The 19136-nt window shown below is 43.3% G+C and overlaps 1 protein-coding gene across 2 annotated transcripts in view; it reads right to left on the reverse strand.

The window, feature by feature from the left end:
- Nucleotides 1-1400: 1400 nt before the first annotated feature.
- RPAP2 (RNA polymerase II associated protein 2) overlaps nt 1401-19136 on the reverse strand; it is a 53503-nt gene continuing 35767 nt past the window's right edge. For both annotated transcript variants that reach the window (XM_035124009.3, XM_035124008.3), the window contains 2 exons: nt 3480-3629; nt 1401-2119 (listed from right to left, as the gene is read on the reverse strand). In XM_035124009.3, the coding sequence (XP_034979900.3) occupies nt 2119; nt 3480-3629 (151 nt within the window). In that variant the 3' untranslated portion in view covers nt 1401-2118. The remainder of the gene's footprint in view (nt 2120-3479; nt 3630-19136) is intronic.

Consider the following 19136-nt stretch of genomic DNA (forward strand, 5'->3'; position numbering starts at 1 on the left):
TGTCTGCAAACCTTTTTGAAGTTAAAAAGCAGTCCTTGTACAGTTGTATCTTGGTTTCTGAACAGGTTTGTTCTCAAACCTTTTGGCTCCCGAACGCCGCAAACCTGGAACTGACTGTTCTGGTTTGCGAACTATTTTTGGAAGCCAAACATCCGACGGGGCTTCCAATTGGCAGCAGGAACTTCCTGCAGCCAATTAGAAGCCATGCTTTGGTTTCCGAATGTTTTGGAAGTGGAACAGACTTCTGGAATGGATTCCGTTCGACTTCCAAGGTACGACTATACTCATAAAAATTGGGAGCCCCTGACCCTATATGGAGGTCCTGGGATCTCTAACAAAGTTTAACACTTTCATCAAACTGTGATTACCTGAATTCCTGGGAGGAGGCAAGGGAGGCAGGAAAAGTTGGTAAAAAAAAAAGTTATAAAATTAGAGAGCTGATTCTCCCGAAGATCTATACTTTAAGCATGAGGATTCTCCATGTTCTGCCTATACCCAATGGCAGCACTTCCTACTTAGAAATAAGATCACCTATGCTAGACAATCTCATCTTTATAGTAAATGGGACTTTGTCCCCCAAAGTGCATCTCTCACCTGGCTCAATTTGCCTTCTGAATAATAGGACTGTAAAGGAAAATAGCACCTTGACCGACTCCACTTTATGAGGGAAAACAAAGCCCGTATCCCTGTCTCCCACCTAAAAAACTCCCCAAACCTATTGGAGATTGAAAAGGGCAGTCAAGTTAAGAGTTCCAGCAATTAACAAGTTGAAATTTGATGTGTGTGTGTTAAATGGGTTTATTATTCAGATACAAATACATCCTCTTAAAAGATTACAAGACTAACACTTTTTTAAAAAAAGTAAGCTCAAATGGTTGTAGAAGACTAAGCACTGAGCCTAAAATAAACTTGTAAAAATCATGCTGCTAAGCTGACAGGAAATGTAAAAATAAAGACCTGGTGAAAAGGAAGGGCTTGGGAGTTGACAAAAACAACAATATTATTTTGCTCTTCTATAGATCCTGCCCAGCACACTCAGGCTCAGACACCCTTCTGTGGCTGCCCCTCAAAACACATTTGGAAGGAGCAGGATTGTGCTAGCAAAGTAGACTGCCAAGCAGCTGACCTAACTGCAGATATTGTGAAGGCAATACGCTACGTGGAACATAACTGTGGAAAGGAACGGGCGCTCTCTGGTTTCTGAAGATGCAATCAGGGATTTTGTAATGCAATCTTAAAAGCTGAGGATGGAAACCTCCACAGTACAATACCACCGTACAGCAAAACTGATAGGCTGCTTGGTGATAAAGTACTCCAATAAATAAAATGAGAGAAGAAGAGCCATGGATCTTCTCTGGAACTCTTTGAAAGGAAGGTGGGATAGAAATCAAACAAGTAAATAAGCAAAATAAACACTTTATTAAGAAGTTCCATATCATAGGATGTTATATTATTTTGTGACTACTGAAATGACAATTCAGATTATGTTTCTTTGATATACTTTACTAAGGCACTTCTTTCCGGAAAAAATGTATCAAAGAACTGCACCTTAGATTTGCTTTAGCTTTTCAGAAATGCTGAATGACACAATTTCCTTAGGAAGTTAATGGCACACGGACACACACAAAATGTTGGTGTTCCATTATAGTGATGAAGGACCTTTTGCCCTCCAAATGTTGGTGGACTACAACTCCCATAATGCCTGAACAAAGGGCATGATGACTGTGGCTAATGGAAGCTGAAGTCCCATAGGATGTGGACAGCCACCCCTCCATTAGGGCAACTTGATGAAAATAGTGAAAGACCTGGAAATATGATCTGTCTCAGTGTCCAAATCTTAGCGTTGGCCACTTATCTGAAGAAATGAGAAAGATGAAAAATATTCATCATACGAGAACTTCAGTTTGGCTTGATGTATTCAAAAGTTGTGTTAAATTCAATGGTGAATTACAGATCAGCCTTTGTTCATATCACTGTTTCATACAAACTCGACCAATGAGGTTTTATTTTTGTTGTTTTCCCCCATTTGGTGTACTTAATTTAATTTGTTTGGCGCTGCCACTTCACATCTTGATCCAATTTCAGCATAGAAAAAGAAGCGCACGGTGGTCAACTTATTCTGCAGATAAAAGACACAAGGAAAAGTTCCATCGATATCATGAAAGCATCATTATCAAACCTACTGTATTACAGTTTCATTTTCAGTGATATGCTTAATCCGGTGAATGCCGTCTGATTCGGTGGCATTTGATATGAACTCTAAAATATAAAATTCCCTCTTAATCTGTAACGTCCCAAATGTATCAAGCCCTTACTGTGTGAAAAAGTTCATCTATACATGGAAACAGAAAACAGTAAATAAATACTGAATTATGTTAAATGATGACAGTCTCCAAAGGCGGAGAAAGACGTCTTCTGAGAGGGAGATCTGAACCAGCAAGCCGGTTCCTGGATGCTGAACAAAAGTTAACAGCTGGTGCTCCTGTGAAGAAGGAGCTGTAATGTTGGAGGGGCCAAAAATAGGCCATACTGGGGCAAGGCAGGAGAGGAACATCAAAGGCCTCCCTTTCCTCCATCATGCCTCTGGAATGAGGGAGAAGTTATACAAATTGTTTGTTTCCCTTCAATTGGAATCTATCAGAGGGAAACTTGTAAACACATATAGGCTTGTGGTGCTAACCTACTTCCCTCAATGACAGTGGAAAGAGCCGTTTGCAAAAATAAATAAGTGTGTGTGTGTGGCACACACAATTTGGGTTTTTTGCAATCTTGGCTTCCTGCCAAATCAGCTTCTTGTGGCCTGAATATGTACATACTTGGGCCCTATCAATCTTGCTTCATGCATCTTCTGTTTTAAAACCTTTTATCACCTCACTCCTGTCCTCTCAATCTCCTCTGGCTTCTCCACATCCTTCCTACAATGTGGCAACATGTAACTGAAAGGAATGCTTTGGCTGGGGCCGAACAAGCACTGACCAGAGTGATGCTCTGCCTTAAATTCAAGGCTTTTGCTAACTCATTCCAAAGCGGTGTTTATTAAATGTTTTTAGTGATCACACAAGGTTAAAGAGACAAATGAAACCGTCTTGATAAGCAATAATCTTATCTTTCGGTCCCAGTCATTTCGGCGTCAACTCCTCCTCTCCCACTCCTCCAATGCAAGCGGCATGCTTATATTTTTAATGACACTGGGTGGAATCCAACAGAGATCTTTGTGGAAGGGTTTTGGATCCAGCAAATGCTTACAGAAGAGCATGGGGAGGAAGGTGGGTTGTGGTTTTTTTTGCCAATTTGCTCTTCCTACTGCAAGCCTGCATACAACCTTTTAACCTGTTCTGGATGTTTCCTCAACTCCATGGAGCAAAAATCACCTCTATCCCTCCATTATCCCCTTCTGTCATCCCATGGAACCAGCTGGATTCCACTCATAGACAAGATGAAGTTGTGGCAGATGGGGCACGATTGAAAGAAGAGCTTACCAGTATGGAAGACTATCGCTTCTGAATATTCTTGTTAAACTTTCAAAATCTTCATTTTTGAAGTGTAATTCTTCAAGCAAAGTAGCCAGGAACTGCGAATATCCTTGGCTGTGCTGGGAACTTGCAAAGATGGGAATATTTTGTGATAACCTGAAACACGATGTTGAATGTTTAAAAATATACATATTTACAGTTCTGAATAGGGTGAGAGAGAGGGGGGAGAAAACAGTCCCTTTCATATAACCCAGAGGAAACGGTAATCAAGTCCAGTAATTATTAAACATCAAATATATCCCTTGCCAAATACAATGACTAAACCAGCAGAAGCACATCCAGTGCAAGCACACATAATGCTTCAGAACGATTCATTTTAAAAAAAGGTAAAGGACTCCTGACAGTTAAGTCCAGTCGTGAACGACTCTGGGGTTGTGGCGCTCATCTCGCTTTACAGGCTGAGGGAGCTGACGTTTGTCCGCTCTGCAGACAGTTTTTCCGAGTCATGTGGCCAGCATGACTAAGCTGCTTCTGACGTAATGGAACAACGAAACCAGAGCAGTGCACAGAAATGCCGTTTACCTTCCCACTGGAGCGGTAGCTATTTATCTACTTGCACTTTTTGGCGTGTTTTCGAACTGCTAGGTTGGCAGGAGCTGGGACCAAACAACGGGAGCTCACCCTGTTGCGGGGATTTGAACCACCGACCTTCTGATCGGCAAGCCCAAGAGGCTCAGTGGTTTTTGGATATGATATTTGACACCAAGGTCCCAATACAGAAGAGTCATGCAACCTCATGCGCTTAGGAAGTCATGGGCAATAATTGTGCACAGTGGATCCAGATAACACATAAGGATATGCATCTTTACATCTGTCTTCACCGCAGAAGACATAGGGCTGATACTTGTGCCTGAACTGATTCTTCCAGGAAGGGAGCCTGATGAATGGCAAATATTTGTGGCAAGTTTGAGGTCTTATTGACCGACAAGGGTCTAAATAGTATCTGTTGAAGAGTTCTTAGAACTCAAATGTGAAATTGCTGAAGTTCCATCAAAAATATACAACTTGTTACTAAAATTGGCCTCTGTATCACAGGATTTGAAAGTGGTCACTGTAACAAAGAAGGGATTGGGTGGTGGTCAGAAATTATAGGCCAAGTTTGTTTAATACCTAATCCAGGTAAATTGGTGGAAAGCATGAGTAAAGATAAGATGATCAAGCATAGAGGAGAACAGGTGCCTCTGAAGACTTCCCAGCATGGCTTCTGCAAAGAAATCATGTCTCAGTAATGTTATTCTTAGGAGTTCTTTGAGAGTTCTACAAGCATGTGGATAATACAATAGCAGCCCATTGGGCCGCAGTGCTCACCTGACCTCTGGCTGCACACATTACTGTGGCTTACCAAGAGGGGGATGAAGCAGGGAGAGCGTGATGTGCTGTAAACACCACAGCAGGGTCAATCCAGCGCTCCCAGCAGACCACTTGCACCATTCAGCCATTCCCCTACCCTTCCCTTCCCTGTCTACCTCCTGGTCAGCAGCTGCAACCTTGGTAATGCTGAGTGCCCTCACCACATCAACTCACTTCTGCTCCTATCCATATGCTTTTCCAGTTCTCAAAGAACTCCTAATAATTGAGATTCTCCCTTATAACAGAGGGTTGAAGGAGCTGGGTATGTTTAGTCTGAAAAAGAGGAGACTGAGGGGAGATATGATAACCATCTTCAAATACCTAAAGGACTCTCACATGGAAGTTGGAGCAAGCTTGTTTTCTCCTGCACCAGAAGGCAGGACCCAAACCAATGGCTTCATGTTACAAGAAAGGAGATTCCGACTCAATATCAGGATGAACTTTCTGATGATAAGAGCTGTTTGACAGTGGAATGGACACCCTTGGAAGGTGATGGACTCTCCTTCATGGGGGGTTTTAAAGCACAGGTTGGATGGCCATCTGTCATGGATGCTTTAGTTGAGATTCCTGCATAACAGGGTTGAACTAGATGAAGCTCATGATCCCTTCCAACTCTTCAATTCTATGATTCTGTGATTCTATAAGCTGTGTATGTGTTTGTTTTTTTTGATAAATATACTAAACTTGCTTTGTTATGTTTCATGATTTCTATAAAACGCCAGGAAACTTCCCCACAGAGGACTTTCAGATGCTTATTTAATTTAACTTCACTGCCCGCGGGCACATAAAATATGGATAAAATAACTCTCGGAAATGGCAGATCAATGGGGAGAGAGCGAGAGGCAATCAGAGCAGTGCATTTTCTTAGCTGTGCCTCCGTTCCTTGAAGCACCCCAAATCAGGCTTTGAAAGAGCCTTAGCAAGAAGTAACGGTCAGACCAACAGATAAGCAGCTCAAGATGTCATTGTATGAAGCCAAGAATGACGAGAAGAAAATCTTGTTACTATTTTAAAAGACCCACCACTGATTTCCTCCCTTAACAGCACTGTACGTGTGTGTGGCTTTTTTCTTTTTTTTAAAAAAAGGTGTTGAACTCAGGAGGTGAAATGTCAGTCCGTATGAAGAAAAACCAGTCTGTCACATGTGAACACAGAACGGTAAAGCTGCCAGCAGGTTAAGGGTTTTCATCATCTCATATGCACCTCAATTCTAAAGTTAAAAAAATCCCAACACAACAGCAATTGGAATAACAGCAACCCGAGTGATCAGAGGCATCTGCAATGCTTTGTCCATGAAGCCACTTTCGCAGACCCTGAAGTTTCAGAGCAGCCCTCCCAAATTTCCCCCCTCCCTAACCAGTAGCTTTTTGATTCAGGCACCTCCCTTTCAGCAGCAAGCTTTGCCCATGTTGGCAGAGACCACGACACCAAAGGGAAGTGGTTTTTAAACTGTGTTTCAGGGAACTTGGGGGGGGGGGGGGTTCTTCAGAATTTCTCAACTGGGAGATCAGCAATGGATAAGCTTACATGGAAGAACCAGGCTGGCATAGAGCTTAAGAATGTTGGACTGAGTGGGTGGGACCCAAGTTGAAATCCACAAAGCTTACTGGGTGACCTTGGCCCACTCAAAAGCAGCCACACCTACCACACAAGGTGGTTGTGAGGATAATATGGGGGTGGGAATAAAACCATGTACAATGGCTTAAGCTCCTTGAATGAAAGGTAGGAAATCAGGGAACCTTATTTCAGACTGAGGGCCACATTCCTTACTGGTTAACCTTCTGGGGGCCACGTGAAAGTGACAGGCAGGGCCAGAGGCAAAAGCAGACGGTGCAGTGGGTGTAAATGTTACCTTTGCCTGCTAGGCTACTTTCTAGACACACTAGTGCACCTCTCTCTATCTGTCATGTACTGGCTGGATGCAGAGGAGTGGTGGGAGGCACCAGCTGGGGAACCCCCCAGGGGACCCCCAAGGGGAGAAGACTCAAAGCCAGGGGATTGCTGGCGGGACGATGATGAGTGGTCAGTAGTAGAAGAGGGAGCAGACTGGGAGGAGGATGGGGTGTCGGAAGCTGAAGAGGCAACAGGGTTTAGTGAGCAGGAAGAGGCTGTGGCAGAGAGCAGTCCAGAATCAGCGGCAGAGGCGGAGAAAAAGGGGGCCAAGAGGTAGCAATGAGTCAGGCTGGTGAGGAAGCCAGCCTCCTGATGCGATAAGCTCTCCTTCCCCTGGTCCCCCAGAACCTGAAGAGGTATGAAGAGGGCAGAGCAAAGACAGGCAAGACAGAAGAGCCTCAGATTGCTTGGGAAGGAACCAGGGGGGGGGAGGAGCCTTAGGGAGCTGTGGGAAGCCGGGGGACCTTTAGTCCTCACAACTGCCTCATAGGGGCAAGTCGTACTGGGAAGAGTTGCTGTGCTCCCTAGACCTGGCCTGCTGAGCTGCCTGGTTTCTTTGAATAAAGAGTTCCCTAAAGCTGTGTGAGTTATTGCTGATCTGCTCCGGACACCTGCCGTGACACTGTGCTCCATCCAGGCAAGTAAGAAGCCATGTAAAAATTCAAGGACACATTCCGGCAAAAAAATTGGAGTGTGAAGTTGAGTCAGTGAGGAATGTGGCCTGGCCAGAACGGTTGTGGCCGAGGAGGCGGGGTGGACCAGGGAAAGTCCTGAGAACTATACAGAGAGGCCAGCTTTGGCCCCTGGACCTGAGGTGGCCCCCTCTACTGAATCCCCACTGTAATGTGCAGTCACAGAGGATTCATGGGAACGTCCTAGGGCACTCTTTCAGTTCACGTGAGGCCAAGGGGCAGCTCATAATAAAGAACTGAGTGGGCATCCTAAATGGCTCTCTAGAATCCTCACAACATGCCAATGCTACAGTTTTTCCCCTGGCGCTGCCATAGGGCAGTGGGGCAGAAACCTAACCGAGCTAGCATTTTGCAACCTTGGCTTTAAGAAATGTCTCTCCCTGTCCCTTTGCAATCATCTAACTCCCCCACCCCACCCCACTCCACAATTACCTCCAAGTAGCAAGGCAATAATTCAAGGTTTGCCTATAGGCGGCCACCTATGCAGAGAAACCAAGTGCTGGGTTTGCACTAAAGAACAAAGAATGTACCATGCATCAGATCACAGACGAGAAAGCAGTGCAGCCTTGATACCCTTCCACCCAGCATATGGCAAACAGGCCTTGGCAAAGCTAAGAAAAAGCTAGAGTGTCAAGAGTACATCCGAACGACAGACCCCTATTAAGCTGCCTACTCCACAGATGCTACACAAGAAAAAGCTGAGTGAAATCTCATGTTAAGACAAGCAGCAGCACCGGGCTACTATTAAGCAAGCTATTAAGCGACAGCTGGTTAACATGAACAGCATTTGCAATTCTCCCTCTTCCCTAACAAAACGAAGAAATGATAAATCCCTAGCTTTTTATAAAATACTTTCCCTGTAAGCAGAATCTGCCAGTGCGGTAATAATATGCACTCAAGTACTCTAGTATTAGAATATTTTAATTCTCTCTCCCCCCGCCCCTTCAAAAAAACCCTGAAAGTAAATCTTGTAGACCTTTTGCAGCGAAGGCTATTTTCACTAACAATGATGTACTGGACTACATCCGTGCAGAACACATTGCTCAGTCCAACCCACAGATTATATTGCAATACTGGATTTGTCCTGATTTAGTTGTTGTTATTTAGTCGTTTAGTCGTGTCCGACTCTTCGTTACCCAATGGACCATAGCACGCCAGGCACTCCTGTCTTCCACTGCCTCCCGCAGTTTGGTCAAACTCATGTACGTAGCTTCGAGAACACTGTCCAACCAAGCATTGATCCATGAAGGGGCCTGATTTAGTAAATGCAACTAATATGGGTACAGTGAAGTGTGCCCCGCTGATCAGCAAAGGACGTCCCAGGTAAATGTGTATAGAGGACTGTAGCCTTCCCCAAGACAGGACTAGAGTGACAGTAGCATAGGGTAAAAATCACAACACATTGCCCCTTGTCCACTCCCGCAGTGCTGCTAGAAGCCAAGCCACAGTTCAACTTAATGTTACACTAAGTAAGAGTTCAGTAGGACCTACTCCTGGGTAAGATAGCTCAGATGGTTAGAGCATGGCGCTGGTAATGCCAAGGTTGCAGGTTTGATCCTCGTATGGGACAGCTGCATATTCCTGCATATGTCTGTAGGGTCCTTTCCAACTCTACAATTCTATTATTCAAAGTACGAGAAAGATCCAGAATGCGGCAGCTAGACTTGTGAGTGCGAGTGGCCGCCGGGTCCATATAACACCGGTCATAAAGGATTTTCATTGGCTCCCAGGATGTTTCTGAGCACAATTCAAAGTGCTGGTGTTGACCTTGAAAGCCCTAAACAGTCTCGGCTCAGTATACCTGAAGGAACATCTCCACCGCCATCGCTCAGCCCAAACACTGAGGTCCAGCACCGAGGGCCTTCTGGTGGTTCCCTCACTGTGAGAAGTGAAGTTGCAGGGAACCAGGCAGAGGGCCTTCTGGGTAGTAGTGCCCTCCCTGTGGAACACCCTCCCATCAGATGTCAAGGAGATAAAGAACAACACAATTTTTAGAAGATATCTGAAGGCAGCTCTGTATCGGGAAGTTTTTGACGTTTGATGTTTTATTATGTTTTTATATTCGGCTGGAAGCCACCCAGAGTGGCTGGGGAAGCCTAGCCAGATGGGCGGGGTACTACTACTACTAATACTAATATCCTCATCACTGCTGCCATGTAGCACAATCTTATATCAGTTTATTCAGGCGCAAGTCCAAGAAAGTTCAAGAAGATACAGGTGCAAGTATTACTGCAAGCAGGAGTGTCTTGTCCAGTGGGGTGGAAATGCTAGGTGAACTTCCTGGAAAGTGGGTCACTGTTCCTCGGGGGTGGCAGGGAGGCCCTTGCAGTGCAAATGCGCCAGCCAAGTCTATCCTGCGCAACGTACTGACCTTCCCACCTGCCTCGCCAGCTCCCTCCCAGTAAACCACCTGCTGGGAAGCTAGTGTGCAGCTTTGCCCCATCCAATGAGTTGTTGCAGACGGCTCTAGCAGCCCTACAATGCCAAGCTAGTTAGAAAATATCATGACTTTGTTTTTTCAAAGCTAAATATTTAATGGAATGTGATTATACAGAAAACATCTCCCCGAGCACAAGCCACGTATCAGTGCGCACTTACAATAAAATAATTCAGTGCAGCCCTTAACAGATACACAGACAAAAACAACAGCCCAACAGTCCATGTTCTGCTGCCTCGAGAGCTTCAATAAATCATTTGCCCAACAACAGTTAAGCAATATGATGGGGGAAGATTTCTTAAGAACTGCTTACTTAAAATGCACATTCTGCATCTGAAATCTGACATCGTGACATTCATTAGAAGCGTCCCAAGGAGCAGAGTGAAACATAATCCCCAAATGACCCATTGCGCCTTGACTTAATCATGTTAAAAGGTTGTCATGAAAAAGATCCTGTGTCTTGTTTAATGTTTAAAAGTTCTGCTTTTTCCATGGCACCCCTGAGCCATAGGTGGAGGAAAGGCTGGATGTTCAGATAAAAGTCATCTAGGCTGCTCCCAGTGCCATTCCTGAGATCATATCAATGATATAGACCTGCTTGGAATAGTGTGTACTGCTTTGGGGGCAACAACCCCTGGAAAAAGGATATTACAGAACCAGGAAAATGGCAACTAAAATGATTGAGGGGTTGAAATGCTTTCACAATACGGAATGGCAGAATTCTTACTGATTTCAAGGGGGTATACTCCCAAGTAAGTGGGATTAGAAGTGAAGCCTAAATCTGAAATCTGGTAGCTTTTATCCAAAGTAGCACCAAGACTCTTGTTCAATTAGCCAAAGATTTACCCTTGCACAGCTGAACTTAGCAGAGTGATGGGAATAAGCAGAGATAAGAGTCCAGAGAGAGAGAAGAAACTAAGAATACTTTTCAGAGGTAGAAGAGATCAGAAATGCATTTGAGGAGGAGGGGAAATAAAACAGAGAGGTTCTTCCTCCAAAATAATCTTTGAAAAGTGCGGTGGTGCGAGGCTCACCCACACTAAACAAGGCTTTTGGTCGCATTCTCGGACTTCTACAGCGCAGGTAAGTTGATGCTCCAACCATCCGGATCTGTGTAGGGTTTTCTCCCGAAGATATCCCACAAGGCAGTGGAGGTTTGGGATCAGAGTTTTCTTTCTTCCAAATGAGCTCCCTTTCCATGTTGACAGGCTCCACCTGCCCCTCACTTCCCCCTACAGCACGTGCAGAAAACACCTTCTTGACCATTGGACTTTTGGTCTCATCCGCTCAATCCGCCGGAGCCTGTCTTCGCATGTGGGGAAAGGTTTGAGACCCATCGGTTAAAGACATTACTTGTATGGAAGAGACATCATTTTCCCCCCACCCCGCATTTATAAAGTGCCCTCCATTTAGGGAATACCCAAGCAGTGTTCCGAAATAGAATATAAAACCTAATACAGATAAAAAGTCAGCATTAAAACTTGAAAATAACCTTTATTTAAAAAACCCAAAGTTTTTTTAATTGGGAATTGTAAGTACTGATATCCCAAAAGAGTAGAAAATACTTTTTATGTATGCGACAACAGCCGCACGGATGCTACTAGCCCAGAGATGAAAAGAAGACAAAGTCCCTACCAGAGAAGAATGGCAAACCAAGCTGTTGGAAGATTCCGAAATGGCAAAACTGACCAGAAAGCTCAGGAACCGAGAAGACCAACATTTCAATAAAGAATGGGGGGGGGGGAATTATAATTTATCTAGGAGACCATTGTAAGCAGATGAAAACATTAGCAGGATTCTAATAACACTTGCAATGTAGCAAATATCATGGACAATATGGAGAGGACCCATGGGGGGGGGAGTCTGGAGATTCAGAGAAATCTCTAAATATGCATTTTGTATTGTTATAATTCTACACTTGTAAAATCAAATGATTTCAAAAACAAAAAACCAAACCAACTTAAAAACCAGCAAGTGTTTAAAACCACAGAAACAAAATTGACTGATTCGAGAAAGCGTGGGAGAAAAGAAAGGTCTTCAACAAACGTCAAAAATAGCAGAATGCCGGACGTTGCTTCACTTTTGAGGCAAGAGAATTCCAGAGAACTGGTGCTAAAACACTTAAAAGACTCTCACCGCAGAGACATGTGGCAGCATTAGCAGGTCTTCATCCACACACACCTCTGAGTGTCCAGGGTGGGACATAAGGGGAGAAGCAGCTTCTCAGGTCCTGTCCAGATGCATATAGGGCTTTATAATCCAGTAGGAAAACCATGAATCTAGCTCGGTAGCAAATTGGCAACCAGCGTAGCACTTTCAACGAAGGTGTTGCATGTTGTCGATAGACTGCCCCGTAGGTTGCCCCAGTGAGAATTTGTCCCAGAGGCTGGCACTGGCAATCCGAATACACGGTGCACAACCAGCTAACACCAACTGTGTCAGCCGTAGAATTTTTATTGGAAACATTCTGCCTAATTCTGCTCTGCTTTCTCATTTCTCCGCACAAAGTTCAGCTACTTTTTCTTTGTCCTTTCACTTGCCGACCACGTGCAGGTCGAACACATCACAAAAGGTTGGTTTTTTTTTGGTGCAGCTTGAGCCTCATTCTGAGAAACTGTTCGGTTTTCAAAAAGCTCGCTCGGAACGGAATAGGAACCTGTTAGGTTAATAGATTTCTCTTTGGTCTCTATAGGTATGTATGGAAGCTTTGAACTCCTTACTTGTTGCACAGATCTTTTGATGATTTCGGCTTCTGAATTTCCCTTTTGTTTTTGCCTGATTCTGTGCAGAGCTATGCGTGCCCATTGAAATAAACGGGTTTGTGTAACTAACTTTGCACAGGAATGAATCCTCCTGTCTCCCTTTGGCTGATTAACATTATATGTCATTTTAAATGTGTGCGGTGAGTGTGCGTGTTTGTGTTTATTGGTTTGCTTTTGTTTCATTATGTATTTTGTGTTCTCATTTTGTACTTTTATGTTGTGAACGGCCCTGTGATCTTTGGATGAAGGGTGGTATGCAATAATAAAAGAAAAGAAGAAAATAAAAATGTGTAAAGTGTGTCGAATGGACTTCCCTTAATGCTGGGTATCTGTTTGACTTAAATTGTTAATTAGCTCTGAATATTCTGATTTTGAGAATATTGTGGTGTGAGGATCCTAACCCATTTTTGGCTAACCTTCACAGCCCTGTGGATGATATTCTAAAGAAATCTGCAATCAGAAGTCCTATAACATTTATATCTTAGGTCTCAAAAAGGACTGAGGGTGTCTTCAGCCTATGATGAAAACTGTACTGTACAATGAAGGCACCGGATGTGCCTCTGTGAGGAGGGAACTCCATAGCTTGGGGGCAAGGTAAAGCCATTTCCAAAACTCCAGAATGTGGTTATAGATTTATTTTATGCCCTTTATTCCCCCCTCCCTTTCCCAGCCTCTTACATACTTAGTGTACATGTGCCACACATTTTCACACACATTCCAGCACATTAACATCCATGACTTTTGCTAAACCAGCCCTGGTGTTCTGAGTGTTTCAGCATCAGAGCAAAGAAGGGGTTTCTTTTGCTGGATAGGCTACTATGAAATCGGGCTCTAATCTGTATTTTGGGGGTATTCATGATCTCTAGAACTTGCACAGTCCTTGGAAACTGCTAGTAAAGTAAATCATGAGATGTTAAAAATATTTCATCATGTAATTGGTTTATCTGGTTGATCAGTCACAGATAACTGCATGAATGACATTATTTATTTCAGCACAGTCTCTTGTGATTTACATTAATCTACACAATCTGGCGCCTTGAAAGCGATGAAAGGGCCTATTGTAATGTTATTCTGACCTCCTTGTCTACCATCATAGCCTTCTTTCCTGAATGAAGTTTTCTGATTCAAATACCCATAGCTCGTTAATTTCCCCTTTATCTAATTGTATTTGAAGCGATGTGCTATGCAGAATCCTACTGTGGCAGCTACCGACCACGGTAATCTGTGCATTCACTCAGAATGGATCCACATGATCGTATTATGACCTGACTTAACCATTCACTGCTCGGTGAGCCTGAGTGAAGGGCAGCTTTCTCTACCCCAGTGCAAGGTCAATGCAACCCAAGGTACGGACATTTTGCAAGCACTTTGTTCCCCTTTATGAAATTTTAAAGTTCTGTTCCTTTGTTCTCCCCTCCAGGAGATGTCCAGAAGGTGGCCACAGGAGAACAGACATTTTTGTGTGCTGGGCTCCCCGTTTGTGGAATGCCCTCCCCAAGGAGGCTCGCCTGGTGCCTTCATTACGTACCTTTAGGTGCCAGCCCAAAACACCGTTTAATTAGCCAAAGGCCTGGAAGAAGAGCTATCTGTGGCCTTTTGAACTGCTTGTGGTGGTTAATATATGAAATAGAAGAATGTACAATAGATGAAATGTGTGATGTAATAGGAGGAATATGTATTCGGTGAAAAGTGTGCTATTATGAAGTATAACAACAACAACAACAACAACAACAACAACAACAACAACAACAACAGTGTGGATCACTCCAACAACAACAGTGTGGATCACTCCATGAGGAAACTGATCTTCAACAACAACAACAACAGTGTGGATCACTCCAACAACAACAGTGTGGATCACTCCATGGGGAAACTGATCTTCTTCCGAGTGGAAACGGTTTAAAATTGCGCTGTAAGAAAGAACAAAAGAATCTCTCTCTCTCTCGTTCTCTCACACACAATGCTCCAGTAAATCAGTTTCCCCATGGAATGATCCACACTGCTGGAGAACATGTGTGAATATTGCAACCACATTAATAGAACTACCATCCTGCCAGTTCAGAGCTCTTTACTACTTTGTTAGTGAGTACATCAAAGCGGTGAAAGCTTTTTTTTTAAACATAATTTTTATTGTTTTTACAAATTACATAGAATGGTACATATATGAACACCTTTTCCACCTTCTTCCCACCCCCCCCATGGGTCCTCCCCTGCCACAGAAGTATCCCACGCAGGTGAACAGTCAGAGGTGGTCCATTTTATGATTGAATTTCTGTCCTCCTCCCCCTCCCCTGCCCCCGAAGCCCCCCCCTGCCACCAGGAAGCTCCAGCGAACCAGGGCAGTACGCAGGAGGTCATCCATCCAACCATCTATTGTCATACCAAAAAAAAAGAATACAAAAAAGAGAAAAAGAGAAAAAAGAGAAGAAAAAAATGACAAAAAAGAAAAAAGACAAAAAAAAATCATCATAAATTCATAATTGTTAAACCATATTTTGTGGGCTTCCCCACCCTCCCCCCTTTCCCGGTTTTCCTCCCTTATTTATCATCTTCAACAGTTTCATAATTTCATATTTTATAACATACACCTTTATAGCTTATCCCACTTTTAAACTAACTATTATCATTTTCACCTAATGTCGAATCACTGAAAAATCAAACTCCCATTTTTTCTTCCCGTGCCTAATTTTTACCCCCTCTATAGGCCTCCATATTTTCACCTTTTTCCAGAATCAATTCATTTTTTGAACCTATAACTATTCCCAATCTAACCTTACACCCCCGGGTACCGGCTCCACCCCACCAATCCAGCAAGTTCCATAGTCAGCAGTCCAGTTATAATCCTATTAACCCATCCTTACAATCACTACTTCACTTTCCCTTCACCCCACCCCCTGTTTACAGTCTTTTGCCATCCAGGCCTCCATATCAGACCCCTGAGCTTCTTCTCTTCTCTGCTTGATTTTTCCTTCTTCCCTGTGGTCCTTCTGGAGTTCCAGTAAATCCAATCGTGCCCCCCTCAAAGGGAAGGCACTCCATCCGACTTTTTGTAGAGTAAAAACATCATTTTTTTCCTGGTGGGCTTCATTTTGTGTTATATTATCACAGTCCTCATCCTCCTCTTTTTCTTCCAAATCACAGTCTCCATCCTTGTCATTCTCTCTCTCATCTTCTTCAGTTTCAATAGCTTCATCCTCTATGAAATCATATTCTGCCATCACCATCCGGAATTGTTGCTGTAACTCTCGTCGTTGTGTCTCCTCTTGACATAGTTCTATTCTTGCTTCCCACATTAAGGTCAAAACAGTCCGCTGAAACTCAGGCGAGTACCTTTTTGTTGACATAGTTCAATCCTGTCAAGGTCAAAACTTGTCACATGGGGTGGAATATGATCGCAGTTTATCCTCTCGACTCCATTTTAACAAGCTGGCTGCATTCTTCAAGTCTTTTTTTTTTTTTAAAAAAAATAAAGTTCGAACTCACATTTCAAAAGCATATAGACCAAAAAGAAGTTTCCAAAAAGTCCAGAAATAAAGATAGAAATAAAATTTGACTATAAATCCTGATCAGCTCACTGGGTTGTCTGGGCTGCCGGCTCCCGAGGAAAAGAAAGGTCTTTCTTAGTCTTTACCTCTTTCTGCAGGGTATTCACAACCACAGTCTCTCTCCCCTTTTACCCTGCATTTAGGGGAGATTCTCTTTGATGCCTTTGAGGGATCCTTTTAAGTTAAAATCTTCTGTTTACGGCTTCGGGTTTCTGTTTACTGTCTCTTATGTTACCGTGGGGGGGGGGTGGCTTCCTCTTTTCCCCCTCTCTCCCAGGTCCAAATTATAGCCTTAATTTAAATTCCAAACAATCCAAATTACTCACAGTCTATTCATTTGCTGAATATTCTTGGAAGAATTGGCCGCCTCCACTTCCCAGACACGCAGCTTCGCGCTCTCAGAGCAGCAGTGTCAGCCTGTCCGCCGCAGTTCACCTCCTCGCTCTCGGGGGCTTAAACAAAGCCGATCCGGGGAGGAGAGAGCCCACTTTTGGCGCCGCCAGGCAAAATCCGTCCCCAAAAAGCTTGATTTGGGGCTTTTAAGGAGGTTTCGCTTCGCTGGAGCGATTCCCTCCACCTCTGAAGCGCCGAGGTCCGCTCCGCTGAGCGGACCCCCGTCTGAGCAAGATGGCACGGTCAACCGGAAGCCGAAACTCCAAAGCGGTGAAAGCTTAACTCGTTCACATGATTCTGTGTACGGATCAGGAGAAATGGGACTCAAACCTGCGACGAATCTGCCCAATGCCATATCTCAGATTTGCAGCTGAGCTTTCACACATCAGAAGGGTGCCATAATGACTTGTATTAGAAAATTTCAAAAAGACGACCATATAAAATACCAAATACAATTATGATTAAAACTTACGAGTTTTTCTAATATGCGACCTCCTTAATCCAGAATCTCATATGTATACAAGGAAAAGAAGATGTAACAAAACTGTTAATTCCCAGGATTCTTTGGGGGAAGGCTGTGTAAAGTGTTTTAATACTGCTTTAAATGTATAGTGTAGAAGTAGCATCGGTAAAGATATTCTACTGATATAGTTTATTTAAATATGAATCAGGTCTAGATAATCAATTACTTAAGATTAATTAATTCTGTTTGAGGAAGGAAATAACCTTTCCTAGATTCCAATCAATGCCTCCTACAGTCCTTGAAGTCAGATTAACAAAAAATATCATACAACATAAACTTCTGCCACAGTGGTTTCATTGAGGGCAAGGATCTCCCTCCTTATCTGTTTAATTATTTTCTGACATAAGGCACTGGAGGGAACTACTGATCTGCTTTTTTTTTTTTTAAATCACATTAAGATATTGGATAAGTCTAGTTTTTCAGTTATCTCCATTTTATTTTTGTACATTATATGAAGGCAAACTTGAAACTGGCTTGATGGAAATTAAAATCTAGCTAAACAGCAGGCTCAACTGGATTTGAGAATCATGTCATTTGACGAGTTTTCATTGATTTATGCTTAATTCTGTTCTCATCACGTTTATTGTATTATGTCATAAACGCACACACACACCCCGCCAAAATCCAATGCTTCTGTTGCGTTGCTTAAAATCTTCACATTTTGGACCGACCGATTGCCAATTATTATACTGCCTCCTTCGGACATTTTTGTTATCGGGAGTTAAGTTTTAAAAGTCTTCCCTTGTAACTTGCATTTAAGTTTTAAATGCAAGCTCGACAAAACACACATTGTGGTGGGGAGAATCGTGTTAAAAGCAAAAAACCCGGGTGCCTCTAGAGTGAAGATTTTCCATTAGAATGCATGAATATTTGATGGCTGGTCTTGAATGGGAGCATCTAGCTTACCAACATCCACATGCAGCATGTTTAAGGGCTGACCCAGCGCAAGGTTTTCACGCCATTTGAAATTCCCGATCAAGCCAATTTTATCGGAACAAAAGTAATCCAAGGCTTCAATCCGAATCCCTCAATGTTGATAGCTGGTGTGCTTGAGGGTACTCAGTAGGCTTCTCTCTGCTAGCTTGTTAAGCTACAAGCAGGTAGCTCTTCGCTGGTAGCCAGCAAAAATAGGGTGTTTGGGGGGGCAGGGTATTTGAGGACTTAGATCCAAGGGATCTAAATCCACAGGCCTCCTAGCTGTGTTGCACACATTGCAAATATATATATATATATATATAAAACCCCACCCTTTCAGGTGCAATGTTCGCTCTGTTTCTCTCTGGCCCCATTTAAGATTGCTCTGTAAAACTTTTATTTTTAATAGTAAATACTTACACTAGATGTTTTAATACTGGCCCATGAATAGCAAAGGGGGGGGAGCCTGTGCAGATTTTCACCCCCAAACCCACATTTTGCCAACAGGGCAGGCTTGCATTTACTTAGATGAATGATAAGAACAGATTGGCCTACATTTCGATTTTCATATTTGACATCTGCTTTAACAGATACTGAATCCTCTTAAAGAACAAAGGCTACTTGGAGTCCAGTTTTAAGTGCCACCCAAAGCTCCTTTACTTACAGCGAAGGTGAATTTTGCAGATCGAGTGCTGCCTATGTTTTATTTAAAATTTCATTCGGGCATGCTGATGGGTTCACAGCCCTGGGTTGACACAAGTTCTTTTATTCTTTGATGGGAAACGAAACTAAATGATTCATTCATATATGTGTGCTTTGTGTGTGTGTGTTTTGTACACTTACAGGCAATACACTTAAATCAATGCTGCAAAAAAACACCACCACCACCACCAACGCACACACGTTTTCAACTCATCATCGTGCAAGTACTGAAGTTCAATCAAATGTTAACTTAGCTGACTGCTCCCACTGCTGGCAGGCTCACCTCATGCAGCCCAGCCGAGCCCTGATTTAATCACAATAATGGTTGGCTATTTTCAGAAAAGCATGAAAGCAAAAGGGCAAAGGGGGGGGGGAGAGAGATGGTTTCACT

The sequence above is a fragment of the Zootoca vivipara genome, chromosome 7, assembly GCF_965207765.1.
Source record: "Zootoca vivipara chromosome 7, rZooViv2.hap1.1, whole genome shotgun sequence".
NCBI lineage: Eukaryota > Metazoa > Chordata > Lepidosauria > Squamata > Lacertidae > Zootoca > Zootoca vivipara.